The 17,804-nt window shown below is 36.5% G+C and overlaps 1 protein-coding gene across 1 annotated transcript; it reads right to left on the reverse strand.

Moving 5' to 3' along the window:
* Nucleotides 1-425: 425 nt before the first annotated feature.
* LOC128612966 (otoferlin) lies at nucleotides 426-15,674 on the reverse strand. Its single transcript, XM_053633460.1, has 41 exons — nucleotides 15,246-15,674; nucleotides 14,973-15,090; nucleotides 14,825-14,879; nucleotides 14,447-14,578; nucleotides 14,162-14,224; nucleotides 13,979-14,063; nucleotides 13,664-13,823; nucleotides 13,387-13,573; nucleotides 13,110-13,296; nucleotides 12,786-13,009; nucleotides 12,051-12,159; nucleotides 11,786-11,963; nucleotides 11,592-11,712; nucleotides 11,405-11,505; nucleotides 10,988-11,078; nucleotides 10,770-10,886; nucleotides 10,510-10,662; nucleotides 10,176-10,365; nucleotides 9,957-10,081; nucleotides 9,717-9,851; nucleotides 9,472-9,633; nucleotides 9,185-9,304; nucleotides 8,928-9,089; nucleotides 8,432-8,594; nucleotides 8,054-8,124; nucleotides 7,912-7,941; nucleotides 7,491-7,622; nucleotides 7,295-7,364; nucleotides 6,641-6,765; nucleotides 6,340-6,477; nucleotides 6,104-6,235; nucleotides 5,887-6,014; nucleotides 5,561-5,731; nucleotides 5,239-5,399; nucleotides 3,166-3,308; nucleotides 2,884-2,972; nucleotides 2,671-2,769; nucleotides 2,333-2,574; nucleotides 2,051-2,229; nucleotides 1,862-1,962; nucleotides 426-698 (listed from the first exon to the last, which is right to left on the reverse strand). Exons 1-41 carry the CDS (start codon nucleotides 15,403-15,405, stop codon nucleotides 518-520), a joined length of 5,490 nt encoding a protein of 1,829 aa, XP_053489435.1. The 5' UTR covers nucleotides 15,406-15,674; the 3' UTR covers nucleotides 426-517.
* Between the last annotated feature and the right edge of the window lie 2,130 nt (nucleotides 15,675-17,804).

Consider the following 17,804-nt stretch of genomic DNA (forward strand, 5'->3'; position numbering starts at 1 on the left):
TAATTTGAGTTTAAGTAGTATGTCCCTTAACAGTTTATATGTATTATTTTTTAATATCAGCATGTTTACTTTATGATGATAGAGTAGTCTTTTAAAGTGCTTCTTTGAGTTGCTTTTAAATCTTCCTCAGTATCTGAAATCTTTTGAGATAGTCACTGCATACATTTGCCAAAAACACTTACTAAACATTGCACTAGAGATACATGTCTTGGGGACACCAATTCTCAAATACACATACCATACATATAAAAGTATTTTACCATTTTCCTCATCTTATTAGCGAAACCTATGCCAAAGCAAAGAAAATCTCTTAAATGCAATCACATAAATGTAATAAATGTCAATTTTGTTACTATTACTGAAGCGTGGAAATATGGTTTTGATCAAACAGTATGCAAACATGCTTTTGTTATTTCAAAGAGAGTTTGTATATCACTGCTTCTTAAAAAGACTGAAGCTACTGCATCTAAGATGATGCCAGTGTAAAATTAGTTGTTATAAATAATAGAACGGCCATTTAGGCACCAAGTAGCTTTTTCACCATATACCCAGGCATGCTGTAAAGGAATAAGCCCAGCATTGCTAACAACAGCAAAGCCACCACTATTTTGATGATCAACCATTTGTAGTTGTTGCAGACGAGATATCGGATTGCTTTGAGTGGACTGATGAACCACAGGAACGTTGTGTCAGGGCGACTGTAAAACAAAAAGGTTAATCAGCAAATGTTAAGGACTGTTAGGAAACATACTTAAGAAAAGAAACACAGTGAAAAAATCAATTGTTTTAGTAAAATGTGGTAGTATAACGCAAGTGCTATTTAGCAATATAGGTCATATTTGGCATGGTCCTTTTCCTCTATTTGCATGAATGCTTGTTAACTTTTAATTTAGGTAATTTTTTTGATAGTACAGTTTTGGCATCAAACTCATCTACATGTATCTAGAGTATAATAAAACTGATTAATGCAATATGTTCACAGCAATAGTATACTATGTTACATTAATGATAGCAGATATTTAAGAGAAAATATTCAAAGCATTTGTGGCATATTTGATATGGGACATAAAATCAGCAAAATGTCAATTTTCATACAATGGTTATAGTTACACTATAACCATTATTCTTAGAGCACTACTTACCATACAAAGGAAGTTGGAACAAATCCGGACTTTGGATGCAGAAACGATCATTTCTTAAGTGTCTCTGAAGTAACTTGTATCCGTTTCCCGTGTTAAAAAGATTACATTTTCTATTTTTATGTCTATTTAAAAGTAATATTTGTATAATTGTTTACCGTGATCTTTTACTTACACCAATTTTTTGCTTATTGAGGGGAATTTCCTTCTGTGTCTGTGAATAGTGTTTCCATGCATTTAGAGCACAAATTTAATCACAAATGTTTATTTTGGGAGTCCTCGCAGAAAGAGAAACACCTCCTACAGTTCAGGCCCTGTACTGGCCTGTACTCAGGCAGCGGATCTTAAATGTAGAAGACATATGTGTCTAGAGCGTATGCTTTATGTTTTATAAGGCTTCATGTACTGTGCATAGACTGAGAAAATGTTGTCCCTGTGCAGTGGAGTTCTTGTAGTTAGAAAGGTTTAAAATGTTTATGTTAATCAGCTACAACATGTCTTTGTTCTGTGCTATTCTATTTCCCAGAAAAGTAACACAAAACCACTTTGAGATGCCATGTACTGGTTTCTGATTTCCTATAACAGTCAAAATACACATGAAATCCTCTATACAAGAAAACCTCATCCTCATCCTTTCTCAATAACATTAATTGCTGTATTGTTGTATTAATCATAAAAAAGAGACAGAAGTCTGCATTTTTGATAGTTTTATCAGCTCTTACTTGGGTTTCTCTAGAGGCTCTGGCTCATTCCGTCCTTCACCAACAGGACTTTTTTCAGCTTCTTCGCTTGTCAGGAGGTGGAGCTCTGCCTCTACTTTCCCCTAAAAGATGGATAAAGTCATCAAGTATGTGCTGTTTACATTTAATGAGTGATAGTTGTAGTTTATGAATTGTGTTGTCTTCATGTACCGTGATTTCCATCTCATCATTTTCATCCCTGGCTATAAATGGCCACCAGCCCTTGATTCTTTTCTGCTTGAAGATGTTGACCATTGGCATGTCTTGTTCATTAAGAATCATGTCGAGGGTGCACTGTTTTGCAGTTTTTGCACCACGAGGAAATCTGTTTAGGTCTAGTTCAATTGCACCTGAATGAGAACCAAAGTACTCATGTAAAGACATGACATTGAGTCTTAAAAATGTGCATACATTAGTCAGAAAGTGAATTTACAAAGCAATTGAATATCTCACCCAGGAAGTCATCTGCAGAGAAATGGTCTGCATCCCAAACTTGCAGGTTCAGACGGGCAGGGATCTTGTACTCGGTCTCGTCCCAGGAAAACATGGATTCCTTCTTTGAGATGACAATTTTCTCTTCAGCCATTAAATAGTCAAAGGGGTAAATGAAGCGCCAGTTGAAATTTCCTTCCCCTGTTAGGGAGTGGTAATGGACATCTGTGTCTTGTTTGTCTTCTTGTTGTCCTTTAAGCCATCTGAGAAGCACAAAAAAAGTTGAACTTGACATGGACATAACTAGCAAAAACAGTCATGTTATGTGGTGATCATAATTAACAACAAAGGCATTTTACCCTCTCACAAAAATATCACTGGACTTTTCCCCTGTGAATATATCATCGTCTTCCAGGACAACCTCATCTGTATTCCAGATGATTACCCTGAGTTCAAACCTGCCATTAAGAAAATAACACTTAAAAGTTTCAGTCATGTATCAGCTGACATTCATTTATAACTTTTACATGTGGATTATATGAGCCAAAATAGTGTTTATGAAAGGACCCTACTTCTTTGCTTTGCGTGGTGAAATATCAAGAGGGGGTCCAGGTGCAGGCATGTCTTTTGGGAACATGTCCACCCACATTTCAATTCTCCCCTACACAAAAAATAGGTCAAATAGAATGGTTTGATTAAGACTTAATGACAATTTACTTTGAGAATTAGGTTAAGTCAACCAAGTGTTAATATTCTGATGCGATTTATTTACAGAACCATTGTTGTAGTTTAGTTACACAATTTCAGGCATTGTAATTATCACTGAGTTAGATTTTCAGAGATAGACCACTGACCTGCTCAATCCCGGGTTTATCAGGGTTTAGGAGAGGTCTTGTTTCTACATGCTCATGGATAAGTTTGCAGCCCACTCGTGGAATGTCCTCCCAGTGATTAAGAACTGCTAGAGCAAGGTGCTCATCTGTCTGTTTTTTGAGCCCTGTCAGAAATGATTCTCATTATGCAACAGTAAATAGTATTTTCACATGTTTGTCTTAATTGGGACCTAAGAACCATGATTAACATGTAAGAAGACACTTTGACTCACTTGGTTTGAGATTTCATCATTTCACAGTTTGATGAATGGGCATCGCAACTGGATGCAGAGCAAATTTTCTAATTGACTGGTTTAGCGATTGTTCTTATTTTCAACGGCTGCGTCAGGTATTACTTCTGCTCAATTGAACCTGATTACATCTACGACTAGTCATATGGTTGATGTGTTGCCCACTTTTACATTTCTAGATGTCTAGATATAAGACCACAAAGTCAATATCCTGAAATGATTTATTTCCTTTGTTTATGCTGTCTCTGTTTACACAGAATTGGATAAAACACCTGTTATGCACTGTTTTATGCATACTGGATAGCTGCCAACAAAGTCACAAAGTGATGTCTTTCCCTGAAACCTCCTCACCAAGCCCCTGTTGGATCGGCACTGGTTCCCAAATGACAAAAAATCCCTGGAGGATACCTTGTGTTTATAGAACCACAGTTATGTATGTAACTAGCCTTCTATTTCATCTCCCACCCTGCCTATGGCTGTGAATTTCACCTGGATAACATATGCCACAATGTAATGAAAAACCACCATAGGACTGATTGGAATTTAGAAATGTTGTACTATATTTATGTTTATGCACTGTAATGGCTTCTATACACCTTTAGCATAGATGGAGACTTGGTCATATAGTAGAAGTTGAAGCCAGTCATTCTTTCACAGGGAGAATCACAGTCAACAATGAGTAGATCTGGGATCAGGAGAGGTTTTTGCCAAACTGTTCCCATATCTGGAACACCACTTCTGAGTGCAGATCCCACTTTCCTGGGTGTATGCGCTGTCTTGAGTGCCTGTCATTGCGCTAACCATGGGTACAAACACCTTAAGTTGAATCAACCATCAGCTCTTGTGCTTCCCTGGTGAATGTATCTGTTTGCCACAGTGTTGTTTATAAGGGACCAGTGCTTGGCAAAGACTGCCCTCAGTTCCAGCTGGTTGATATGTTCTGATCTCAAACCAAGGCTCAACACACACTATGTGCCCCTGTACCACCACAATACTACCTAGCCAGTAAAAGGAGAGTCTGTGTTGACTCCCTGATAGAGCATTGCTCTCAAGCAGGCCATTTTTGGGAGAAAGGCCTTGTGTCCCCAGGAAGCTAGACCTCAAGCACCTCTTGCTGAGATGAGGGCAACCAGGGTTCCAGGGTGAATGTTAGTGGATTCCAGTTAACTTAATCTCACTAGTGAAGGAAGTGATATGACGAGGTTATACCTCTGAACCCACAGGTCACTAGATGGCAGGTGATGTGGAAAATCTAAGCCATACAGAACAATTTAAAGCCAACTTGCAGGCTGCTTGGTTAGTGGCAAGGCTTGCAAGGTTATGAGGAAACCCAAAAGCATGCAAATTAGACTCACCCCAACTAAAGTATGCAAATGAAACAAAAGAGATTATAATGAGATGATAGGAGCTTGTAGGCACCTATTGTGAGAGTTGGAGAACAGGGTACTTGTACCTCTCACTGTAGTCACAATATGTTACACAGCTCTATAATGTATACATTAGGTTTGATGTCTATGAGCTAAGAAGAAGAAAGGGAAAGATGGCAGTACAAGAGTCGTATTTAGGCAAAAACTATGTCATACATCACTGTCTCACAGCATGCATGTGCTGAAAGACTGCATGTGAAGGTCTCAGCACACATGTGTGTATACTCAAAGTATCTAGGTGATATTCATCACCCCTAGCGGTTATTAAGGGTTAAAATAGAATCAAATATATGTATTTGAATATAGGAAATTTCATGTTACATGAAGGCAGACAACCTTACCTTAAAATCTGATTATTTTGTAAAATAGGTGCATACCATTTTCATCCATAATTTCAGTTGGGCCTGTATAAACTCTGTTTGCCACCTTCACTCTTCCTCCAGGGCCATACTGGGGTGGATCTAATTTGCCATCCTTGCAAAGTTTTGCTAGGATTTGTGTTGGCTTCATTGGGTCTCTCCAAACATTGTAACCATGGCTGTCAAACACAAATGGATAAAATGAGACAAGAAAAAAATACACAACCATAGAGTTTTGTTGGATGACTGACTAAATATTATCCCTGTAACATGTACAATGCTAGGCTAGACTGCAAATTAATTCATATATATATATATTTCCTGTCAGAAAAGCACATACATTGCATAGCTTGAAGCAATACCACATGTAGCCCTGTGCTTGCTGTAATAACGGTTCTCCAAATCAATTTTTGTCTCCCCAATCAAGTCATCAGTGCCAACCAAATCCCAGTCATAGATGGACACAGTGAGGGTGGAATCCATAGGGAATGTAGCATCAATGTCAAATGATCTAGGAGAATTAGGGAAATGGATTTTAGTTAATAGCATATTTTCCAGCATATTTTTTTTAAATCTAGCCATATGTACAAACACTTATTAATGAATTTTTTTTTTTTTTAAGAAGCTTGTTTCTTCTCTATCAGCATTAACTTCCTATAAACATACTTTCCAAAGATAGGATTAAGTTGTTTAGAGATGTAGTTTTCTTTGTCTTTGACCTCTGACTTTCCCAGTTTAATTGAAACGTATGGATCTGCTTTCCCGTTTATATCTGCAGGGTGCAGATCAGTAGCCTGTGACAAATTTAGTATCAGTTAGGATTTCACATATACATTAAGACATCTTAACATACATATGTACTCTTATATCTGGCTGTACATACCCTTATGACATAGACTCGAACTAAAACATTGATTGGGTCATTGTGTGGAATGTTCTGGAAAGTGCCCATGTTGGGATCAATTCCCATTTCTCTATACAGCTCATCTGACACTTTGTACATACACAAGGAGCCCTGCAATAAGAAAACAAAACACAAAAACCAAACTCCTGACAGTTAGATCGATTTAGTAGAAATGCAGCAAAGATTATTTCCTATTATTTGATTGAGGGGCTTACTTTGAATTTGCCAACAAGTCTGTCCTCATCCATTACATTTTCATCATCATCATCACCACTCTTTCCTCGATAAAGATTAAAAGTGTGGAGCCAGTCTTCAAAGTGATCAAATTCACTCTCTAGCTCTCTGTTGAATACCTGTTGGAAAAAACCCCCAAATATACTGTCCACAACTATTTAATGATAAACATGAGAGCAAATTACTCATCACTGTCACCAAAATAATCTTTCTGTGGTCTCATTTTTTGTGTCTAGCAAAATAAAGTAAAACAAAACAACAAAAACTTATAGCAATATTTACCTTCAGTTCCTCAATTTTAGGCCTTTTCCTGTCAGCTAAGCCCTCTCCTGGTGCTGTTTTGTTCTTATCCTTGCCTTTTCCTTTTCTCTTCTTGTTTCCTTTCACATTAGAGTCAGGTTTGATATCTGTTCATAGGTGAGCAAGGGAAAGGAGTCCAGGGGTGCACACATGTAAGACATGAATTCTTAATGCAAGTTGCCATACTTTATATATTTTCCTCAATGAGACATAGACAATTTACTAGCATGCACATGCTCAAACAAATTACAAACTTCTGAAAATAAAAGGCTATAATTGGAGCATTGTACTTAGCTATTTTTAAGTATTAACTACAATTTTATTCAAATGTATTTGGAATACTGGTAGAACTAGTCATCTATAAATTAACATGCTACACACATTTTATATTTGTGTTTAAAAGAGCAATTTACATTAAAATTAACATTAGAATAAAAAACAACATTTTAGCAGTTCAAATGGGAGAATTTATATAGGCACATAACAGAACCTGTAGTATCATACCTAGAGTATGATCTATTAATGATGTCACATAATGACTACATTTACCCCCTCACTTCTCTGTAGTTTTCAGAGTTAATTTTGGAGTTATTTTTTTTTGGCTATCTGTGGCATGAGTCATATTGCTGTCTTTACCTGCCCCATCTGCATCCATGTCCTCTCTGTCCTCTGCCTCTGCCTTTTCAGCCTCTTGTGCTTTTATGTTCTTCATAATAAGAAACATGTTACTTATATTAACATTCTAACTATAAATTAATGTTAATTATGTTTCTAAAGACACTACTTAGATCTTCTACAATTCTGTTTTAAGAGTATAAAATTTGTCTCTTACCTCCATGAGTGTTTCGATTGATGCAAAGTATTTGGACCACCAATCTAGCATGCTTTCATCTAGCTGTTCTTCCTCAACCTCTTCCCCTTTCTTCTTCTTCTTCTTTCCCTTTCCTTCCTTGTCATCATCAGGCTATGATTAAGAGGAGACTATGCTGAACGCTTTACGATTTACTTGACCGTTTTACTTGATCAAACCATTGGAGAAGAAGGAAATGAACAATTTCATTGCTCTGAAGTCCAGTTTAAAGTTTTAAGTTTTTATAGTTCAGACTTGGAATTATCAATTGACATTGGGAATATTTTAATCAAGTTCTTTCAAGTTTTTTTCAGTGTCTGGATGTCTTTATAGAACAATATGGCAAGGCATGTTGTCTGAGCAAGACCAGAAACCTACCACATATAAAGTGGTACATACTTACCATATCAACCTTAACAACTGCATCGGACGCCTATTGGGGCAAAACAAAAATTATTGCAATTTTGCAAGGTAAAAGCGTCCTGCTTTCAGAAAAGGCATGTTTGGGAAAATTAAAAGCAAAAGTACATGTTTGTGGTACATACTGAGTCAAGTTTGACCATTGTCTCCATCTTTTTCACTGTAGGTTCGGGTTCAGTGTGGATCACAATTTCCTCTGTTGGTCAAATACAGAATGCCAGAGAGTATTTCTTCTTTTCTTTTTTTTTTTTACTTTGAAATATGTAGTACTTTCACACACTTTAATATACTCTGTGAAACAGAATGCTAATTGTTCCAATTTTTTGATTGCCATTTCTCTGTATCAAAGTGGAAAGTGTTTCTTACCAGCTTTCCTTTTAATAGGATTAGATTGCTTTTATTTTTTTTTGTTACAGGGAAAGGTCATGGTCTAGACTGTAGTATACTCCACTTTAGTCAAGTATTTTACAATATAATTATTCAAACATTGATCGTGTACCCACCCATAGCAGACCAGCTGTTGACACTCTTGTCTGGTGCTCTGTAGATGAATTTGCGCAATGTGGTGACTGCATGGGAGCCAACCAGCGTATAACGGCCAAAAGCTCTGCAGTCCACAACTCGAATATTCAGAGGAGGATGAAGAAGCTCATTCTCTGGCAGGTCCTAGTAAATCATAATGTTGTTATTCTTCTGGTTGTAGTATTGTATGTTATTTATAAATTGGAATGATGTAGAGAGGGATCCTCAACTTTAGTGCTAGAGACAAGTGCACAAGTTTGACCTCCTTCTAACACATTTGATCCAACGTACAGAGGGCTTGTTGATTAGCTAATGAGTTGGGATCAGGTGTGTTGGGAATAGGAAATAATAAACTTTTTTTTCTTTTTTAGGACACTGGCTTCCAGGACTGGAGTACCATCTCTCCATCATGTAAGCAATCATCTTTAAATAACAGTTTTATACAGTTTTGGAATTCACATGTCAGTTGAAACCCACCACTTCAAACCATTTGACCAGTGTGCTAAAATTGGGATTTTTGTTGTAGTTAGGAATGAGAGCTGACTGTATCCCCTTTCCAGCGCATTCTATGTCCACACGTGGTCTGTCAACTTGGGAAAGGTTTACTCGCTTCAGGTCCCTCAGGCCCCAGAATAAAACCTGGAGAAAAACTAACTCATTATTAATGCTTTGACTTTGAAATATACTGTATTTTTAGCATCACTTAGGTTTGCATGTAGAAGAGAGCTTTTCACCTCAATGCGGTATTTGCTCAGGACTGGCCTAATACCAATGGGAACAGGAAGAATTGGACCACGGTCCATATCTGTGGGTCCATCTATGGGGGGGAGATCAGCCTTTCCACCTGGCCCAATCTAAAATATTTGTAGAAAATTTTATTTTATTTGAATTACCTTCAATTGCATTAATACAATTTTAAAAATTATATATATATATATATATATATATATATATATATATATATATATATATCACTATACATATATGTATATATATGTATATATCACTATAGTTTTATCACCTGCAGGAGTTCAAAAGCTGCAAGCATTTCACCAGCGGTGCAGTTTCCACGGTACACCTGGTAGTACTCTAGCTGAGGAGGGAATCTTGGTGGCCCATAATGCTCATCTGACATTTTAGTTGTTGGCTTTGCAAATGTCCTTCCCATAAAATCAGCTTTGCCCTACAATTAGATCAAAATGTGCATTGTCAGCACTGACTTGCTTTAGAGCATGCTACCAAAATGTTAAAGCATTTATTGCTTACCATACTGTCTTGGTCATAGATCTCGATGACAATAATAGGAGGGTCATCCCTCAGCTCACTAGCCTCACCATACAATTCAACATTATCAAATACTAGAAGTTGATCCCATGTGGGGCAGAGGGTCTCGTTCACAATCTGACAGAAGGGAACCACATGATTTTATTTGAATTGGGTGAATGGGCTAATTGTTTAAGTTGAAGGTAAAAAAAAAAAGTTGTATTATAAAGAGGAAACACTTACCTCTGTGACCTGGCTGTGAGTTGAAAAAAAGACTCTAGCAAAGGGGTCTGAAAGACCTGTGCTATCTGCAGCAAACAGGCTCCTTGCCTGGTACATGTGTACTCTCAGCTGGAAGACTTGCTTCACTGTTAGAAGCAATTTCAAATAGTTAGATTATAGATGCAATTACATCTGACTTAACTTTTCATTTATGTTGTTAGCCAAATAAATTCTGTTTACTAGTGTAGATCAAGCTGATTGGTGGAGATGAGTGCATTCCTGGGCCTTTGACAGCCTTGTTCTCCTCAAATCCATTTGGTAGTCCACTCAGGAAGTCTTTGCGCTGCTTGTTTAAACCCAGCCAGAGGTACATTTCAGTCTTGGCTTGGACAGTCCAGCCTGCTGGTCCAAAGCTTTTTTTACCTGGGAGCTAGAGAAATCGATAGAGAAATATTTAGAATATAATAAATAAATAATAAATAATTTTAGAAAGGGTAATAGGATGTTTCATTCACAATCTAGTCTGAGTTTTTGAGTATGTAGGAAATTAGTGCTTTACTGGATTTAATCTCACCTTGAAGAAAATGGTCTTGACTTTTGCACAGTCTTTCCCAATCTCCTCCTCCACATTAGAGAAAAGGAGGTCTTTGGAGGGCACTCTAGCATATGCAATGCGTTTTCCATTGCTGAACATCCATATGTAAACATCTGGAACACTGTGTTGAGGCTGCAATAAATCCAATTTTACATATTGTATTGGTTTCCATTTTTAGACTATCAAATAGCATAGGCAAATAGGTCAAGGAACTATTTGTAGTAGTTTGTCAACATTACCTCATCAGACAAGAATCTCAATTTCTGGAGGAAGTTTTGTGCCAATTTGACTTTATCCTTGACAGTTTTTTTTTTCACCTGAGATCGCATCGATTTTGCTTGTTGGCCCATAGTTTCCTAAATACATGATTCAACAGTTTATTAAAAAAAATCACAACATACAACATCTTAACTATATTTGAAGCTTGTGAATTTTGTGGCTTCTTTGAGAACCATACCAGCTCCCACATGCATAATTTCAGCTTTTCTCGATCCAATTTTGTGAGCCCTGTCTGGCTTTGGTCCTTGTTTGCCAGTGTTAGAAAGTTGCTAAAAGAGAAGTTGTTTTAGTTCTTGAGTGTATATAATAACACCATTGAATAATGAGAAACTTATTTGATGCAGTGTGTTTTGTTAAACCAGGCTGGCCAAATAGTCATGGATGGCTGGCATAGTTCGCTGCTTTCCCTGCTCTAATGTACTGTTCTAAGTCTGGTACAGTATTTACCTAGTGCACTGAATCAGCCCTTTGTAGAGAGAAATTTCTGTAGAGACAAACTTCCCTTTGGAGTAGAAATTTCTGTTTTCTACTCCAGCCATCCAGGACAAGATTTGGGGAACCCAGCTCTAGAAGGTATGGGGTAAACTTTTCAAACCTGCAGCCATTGCTCAGTTCTTCTAGAACTCCTCTGAGCCTACGCTCAGGAAAAGCTTTCTCCGTTTTAATTATCTCCTGAACATCATTCAGTCCTTCTTCCTTTAAGGTAATAAAACAATATCAGAATCCGTTTTGGACATCTATTCATCAAAAATGTATTAGAATATTTAAAATATGTCACCTACCAACTTATCTGCAATGTGGTCTATTATGTTGGCATTATATAGTCTTCTTCTCTGGTCTTGCCACCAGCTCTTAATATAAATACAGGGCTTTCTCTCAAAATATGGAAGGTGAAAGTAGTTCCTGTGGGATGAATTGAAAATGACCAACAATAACAGTAACTGCAATGTTGACTTCGATAGAGATGTTCACATACCTGTCAGTGATAACTGGTTTCATTGGTGGAGTGGTGGACACTGATGACAGTTCTCCATCATCAGCCACCTCTTCATCACTTGAGGCTTGGATAAGTTCGGACTCTTCATCACCATCCCCTTTCTTTGATTTCTTTGTTCTTGGTTTGGTAGGGATATCAACATCACTACCATAATTTCCTAGTATAAAGTTGACAATTTATTAATGTTAGGCCTTCAGCTTCTTTGGATAAATATAGGATGGTAAATGTTGATTTTTCATGTTACCTATTGTAACTTCAAAGTTAATGGGTTTGTCACCAATCTTTCTGTCAATCATAGTTGCTTCTAAAAATGCTCCAAACAAAAAAAATTCCTCAATTTTTCCAGTTGCATTCTAGATTTAGGGACACAGAGACAGAACACATAAATATACCTGTTCTTCTGGTATTTTTTAACTTCCCATAATTTTTCTGTACTATTTTACAGAAAACTGAACATATAATAAAAGTATACACTTAAATAGATACAATTTGGATATGCCATACCCAAACCTATGAAAACATCTATTCATATCTAGGCTTAATAAAGCTAGTGTGTGCACAGAATTATAGTTACATTCTATTATATTGTAATTATATTGCAATATATTTAAAATAAACCTAATTCTTTCTAGCAATTTTCTGAAAACCAGACAGTATCAACCAATATGATCTTCATTCAGGTTCAAAAGCAACCACCTTTGACTTAAAGAGCAGCAGCACATATGATATAAAGTTTTGTCTTGAGTTATACTATTACTATATGTAAAAATTATACTATTACTGTAAAAATGTAATTAAATGCTTAATCTATATAAATGTTAACACTTAAGCAAAGCGTCTCTATCCTACTATGGTGAAGATAGTCTCACTAACAAAGAATGTTCTAAATGAATAATGTGGAATATTAATTAAAAATAAGAGCATTAATAAATCACAGTAATTGCCCAGTAATGACCTTTCCTATCTTTGGATCACTTACCTCCGAAATGTTGGGTACTCCTTCCACTTGGACCTCAGGAGAGCTTGTTATCTCTGGAGAGGATGTGTCCAGAATCTCCACAGCCAGGCTGATCAGCAGCCGGGCCCGAAAGGAAACTCCCTCTCCAAGTCCCTCATTCAGATCCTGATACTCGTCCATGAGGGTGTAACTCCGCGTTGAACCATACATGTTCACCCAGGCCGGCCCCAGAGTTGGGAGAAAGCCTGGTAAGAAAGGATGAATCCATAAATTTAAATCTGATATTACATTATATAAAAGGCTACAATATTAAAATATAGCAACAAAATATGACCTAATATTGACCTTTATCGCCATCATTTGAGATCTTTCGTAGGTCAATGAAATGTGTTCCAATAGCCACATCATTCACTTTGTCTGCATCACGAATTTGAACCTTTATGCGTTTGCACAGTGGTGGAAATTGTTCAGTGAAAATGATCTGCTCATTCCAGATAGGTTCATAGCAGCTTTTCTGGATAGAAGTTTTTCCCTACACATCATAAGAAAGAGGCTATATTTAAAATGCCATACTAAAGTGTGAGTGTTGACAAATGAATGTTAACCAGCTAAAAAATCTCACCTTTTGTCCAGCAAATAGCACCTGAACGTATGGGTCTACCAGGTCTTTATTCTCACCAATAAACGCCTTTTTCACATTGGCCATAATGCTGGTGTTCATCTTAGGCAAGCCTTCAGCTCTGTAGATTTTCACATAGAATCTGGCCCATTGACGGTCAGCTGGAACACCTTCTGGCAACAGAAGATTCCTATAACAAAGAATAACATATAACTTAAATATCATTTTGTTTTAACTAATGAAGGCAATTTTTGCATGATAGAGTAGATTTTCTTTATACCCCTCAATGTCATCCTCATCAGTTTCATTGGCCTTGTGTGGAGTTTTGATGTTGTCACCTTTTGTAACTACAGCAATGTCACATTTGACATAGCCTTTACACCCTGCAGTAATGTCATCAGGATCACATAAAACAGCCCATTTGTGGTAGAACTGGTGGTCTGTGAAAGAGGGAACCTTTTACTAACTTTCTAGCCGACTCTTCTCTTGCAAAGATTGTGCAGCTGCAACAGGTACACTATGAGAAATGCTTTTACTCTCACTGTAGAATAAAATATTCAGCTTAGGTAGAATGGAAGAGGTATTTGCTTGTTACCAGGCTGTGAATAAACTGTTCCTACATCCATCTTGAAGGCACCAACCATTGTTCCACTTCGCAGAAGATTTTTAGAGTGGATTACCTATAAAGAATATATATTATGGTGAAGAAAGGCGCTCTTTCTATAGCTGAAAAAGGATGATTAAGAATTATCTTGTGTAGCTTTAAAAGAGAACTTACTGACACCCTCAGGATCTTGTCAAACATAACATCGGGAGGAACATGGAACTCGAAGACAAAGTACTAAAAAATGTGAGGGCACAAACAATCATCAAAATTGTGTAAATTGAAAATGTTGAGTTATTCTATTGAAATGAAAGCACGTAAATATATTAGTGTGATACAGTATTTTAGTATGTCAACAACCTTTACAGGAACCTGTAAATGTTGTATGTAGAACCCTACAGTGAGGGATTTAGCAAGGTCCCTCAAAAATATGTTCATATCCATGGTGGTCAATATTACCTCATTGTAGTAAGGGCAGTTGGTCGATTCTTTCATTGAAGTGTACTTCTTCTCATCGCCAATTTCAACACAAACCACTGGATCCATGTTCAAGCCCACTAGTTGTCGGGCCTCAATAACTGTAACACTGACCTACATAGGTGAAATTTTCATGCATGATTTTAAAGATTAAGGATTTAATATTTAAGGAGTCCTACAGTTCAGTTTTACTCAAGATAATTCAGTGGATATGGTGAAATTCAATTTCGGTTGACATTTACTGATACATTTGTTTTTTAATCTTAAATCATTTAATCCACCTTGTGAATTGAATTTATGTCTACAGTTGGTGTAATTGGGAAAAGTATTATTGATAGATATGTATGCTATTTAACATACTTGGAAATCCATCAGTCTTCCAGCACTAGGTTCAATTTTGATGTCAGGCTTTGATCTGAAATAAAATTAAAATAAATAATGTGCATATTTGTTACACTTCACCATCTTAATGCAATGTATAATATTTTGTGTTTAGATGCATGCTCACCTTTTGTTAGAAACATTAGTTGTTACAGCAGTGACAGAGGCTAGGGAAATGGTGTCAGGGTCTGGTCCTTTGCCAAACCTTCTGTCCAAGTCCTCTGTCTCCAGGATGGCTGGCTCATCTTAGAATACCAACAGTCATCCATGGGTTATTGTAATAATCACTTTTTTGATATTAACTTTTTAGTTTACTTGCATTTGTAACATGAAATGAAAATAAGACCAAAGAAGCATCCTTTTATGACTGATGGAATGAAGTGAAACATTTATCTCTTACCTTTCCCATCCTCCTTAGAGCCACGGGACTTTCCACGCTTCATATTTGAGAAATATATTATTTTCCACTCTATGAGACACAGAGGAGAAAAGTGGAAGTTGATACAATGAAGAAGTACACATAAAGTACATATTAAGTACACATTACAATTAAGATACATTCATTCATTCATTCATTCATCTTCAGTAACAACTTTATTACTATTTTAGGGCTGCGGTCGGTTCAGAGCCAGTTCCAGAAAGACTGGTCACAAGGCAGGAGAATTCACCCCAGATGGGACACCAGTCCATCACAGGGCACCATTCACACACATACACAATAACCAATCCACCTATCTGTATTTTTATATACAGTGGGAGGAAACCAGAAACCAGGAGCAATCTCATGTAAACAGGAGAAGAACTGTGCACAGACAGTAACCCAAGCTTAGGATCGAATCAGGGACCCTGGTGCTGTGAGTTCGCAATGCTACCCGTTTTATGTAAACACCACCATGCTGTCCTATGAACACACAATTGAATGATTTTGAATAAATTTAGCAGATGTAACCTAAGTTGTAAGTCGTCTTTCTGGAGTAACCATTAAAAGTTGTATGTAGAACGATACAACAGATCCTTTCAGACCAGGCTTCCTAGGAGGAAGATAATTTTTGGAAGCTAAGAACCATTAACTATCCAATGAACCCTTGAAGAACCCTTAAAAATGTTTCTCTAACTTTTATGTTTCTAAGAGTTTGGTCTCTAAAACACCCCAGAATATTACACAGTATCTTGTATTAGTAGGTTATTTACCTGAAAAAGGCATTAAAAATTTTACATTTTAGAAGGTCCTCCCTCATTAGCACATTAACATATTAATACACCTGTACTTAGTAAACTGAAATGTTTGTCACTTTTAATTAACGCTGAATTAGAGGAACTGTACTTTTTATCCCATATTTAATTTACACCTACTTTTCCACCCAACCGTCTCGGGTATAGTTGCACAACGAACCTAGTATCTTGTGATAATTTGGCCTCAAGGGGGATTTTAATAATTAAAATGGATGACCTAATTCCATCAACAAGGCAGGGATGCATTTCAAAAGCCTGTCATTGTAATAATAAGGTTTACATTAATTGATTGTAGCTAAATGGCATCAATTACATTTGCACAGTAGAAAGATTAGAAAAGACCTTGAAAACGAGGTAGACCAAGCAAAGCAATGTAGAAAAAAAACTTTTATGCAAACTTTGGCAGAAGCATTTTGTATTTTTTTTTAAATGGAAAGCAAATACTACACACAACTATCATAAAAGTAGAGATAAAAGTTCTTCCATATTTATTCTGTATTTATTTACATAAACCAAGGTGATTGTGTCTTTTCTTCAGGAGTGTGTAGTTACAGAGGAATCTTTTAGCATTTCTAATTTACACACAAAGCATTTAAGATTATTTCAATAGTGCTCTGAGATACTCTAATTTTATCTCAAAAACAACTGAGAATTTTTTTTTTTTTTTTTTAAATATGAACTGTCTGTATGTAAAATGCAGGCCTGAAAATATTGAGCTATTTGATAAAGAGACAAGTGTTGATTTTCAGATGTAACTATTTCATGGTATGTCATGTCTGTATATTGTCAAAATTTTAAAGACTATGGGACATAATGACACGATTAGAAGGTAAACAGTGTGACTACAGAGCTTCATGCAAAAACAGTACAGTTTAAAAAGTTTACATACCATAAAATAGATCAGATCTTCAGGTCTTCAGAGCTTCTGCACGTAGAAGAAACTCCAACGTTTAATTTGACTCCAAACAAGTTGTTTTACATAGTCAAAACCAACATTCACTTGACAGAAACAGAAAGGCCCCAAAAGCAAAGTAAGCCAAAAGAGTTTGGTTTGGTTCAAGGCTGGAGTTGGACAAGAGAGATGTGATACACCAATTAATAGTGTATGAGAGCTGAACCTGAGACACTAGTAACTAGAACTAGATCCTATTGAGAGTCATCACTCTGGGTTACCACTGGCTATGTATGCTATAAAATACAGAATAACAAAGAAAAATAATCCCACATAGATGTAACTAATTCAAGTTTCAGTTCCTTCTATTTTGCAAGTATAAGATTTAAAATGATCTTTTGATGTTTCCCTTTTCTCTTATACCATTATCTTAAACCAGGCATGTGATAATGAGCTAAATGTTAGAGTACTGTGATGCACTAGCTTTTTTAATGTTCACTGTATTATTTTTTGGACAAAATAATCTAGCAAGATTGCATCCCACCAAGCTAGCCGCAATGGTAGTCTTAAACCTCAAGATAGTTTAAATCTTAAACAGTCTTCACAATGTGTCTTACAGGTGAAATACATCTGCACAACAATAAATAGTAGGTTTATTGTAATGGAAAACAGTGCTCACATTTTCTTACTCAAAACAAAGGCAAACTGTCTCCTTCTTTAATTATTCAGCATGCATTGTTCTAGTTGGGATGTGGGGCCATTGTCCACCCAAATTGGTGCTATGTGTTATCTCTGCAGTGCAAGATTATTAGCCTCTAATCAGGTATTTAGTAG

This window comes from Ictalurus furcatus, chromosome 9 (assembly GCF_023375685.1).
Source record: "Ictalurus furcatus strain D&B chromosome 9, Billie_1.0, whole genome shotgun sequence".
Taxonomy (NCBI): Eukaryota; Metazoa; Chordata; class Actinopteri; order Siluriformes; family Ictaluridae; genus Ictalurus; species Ictalurus furcatus.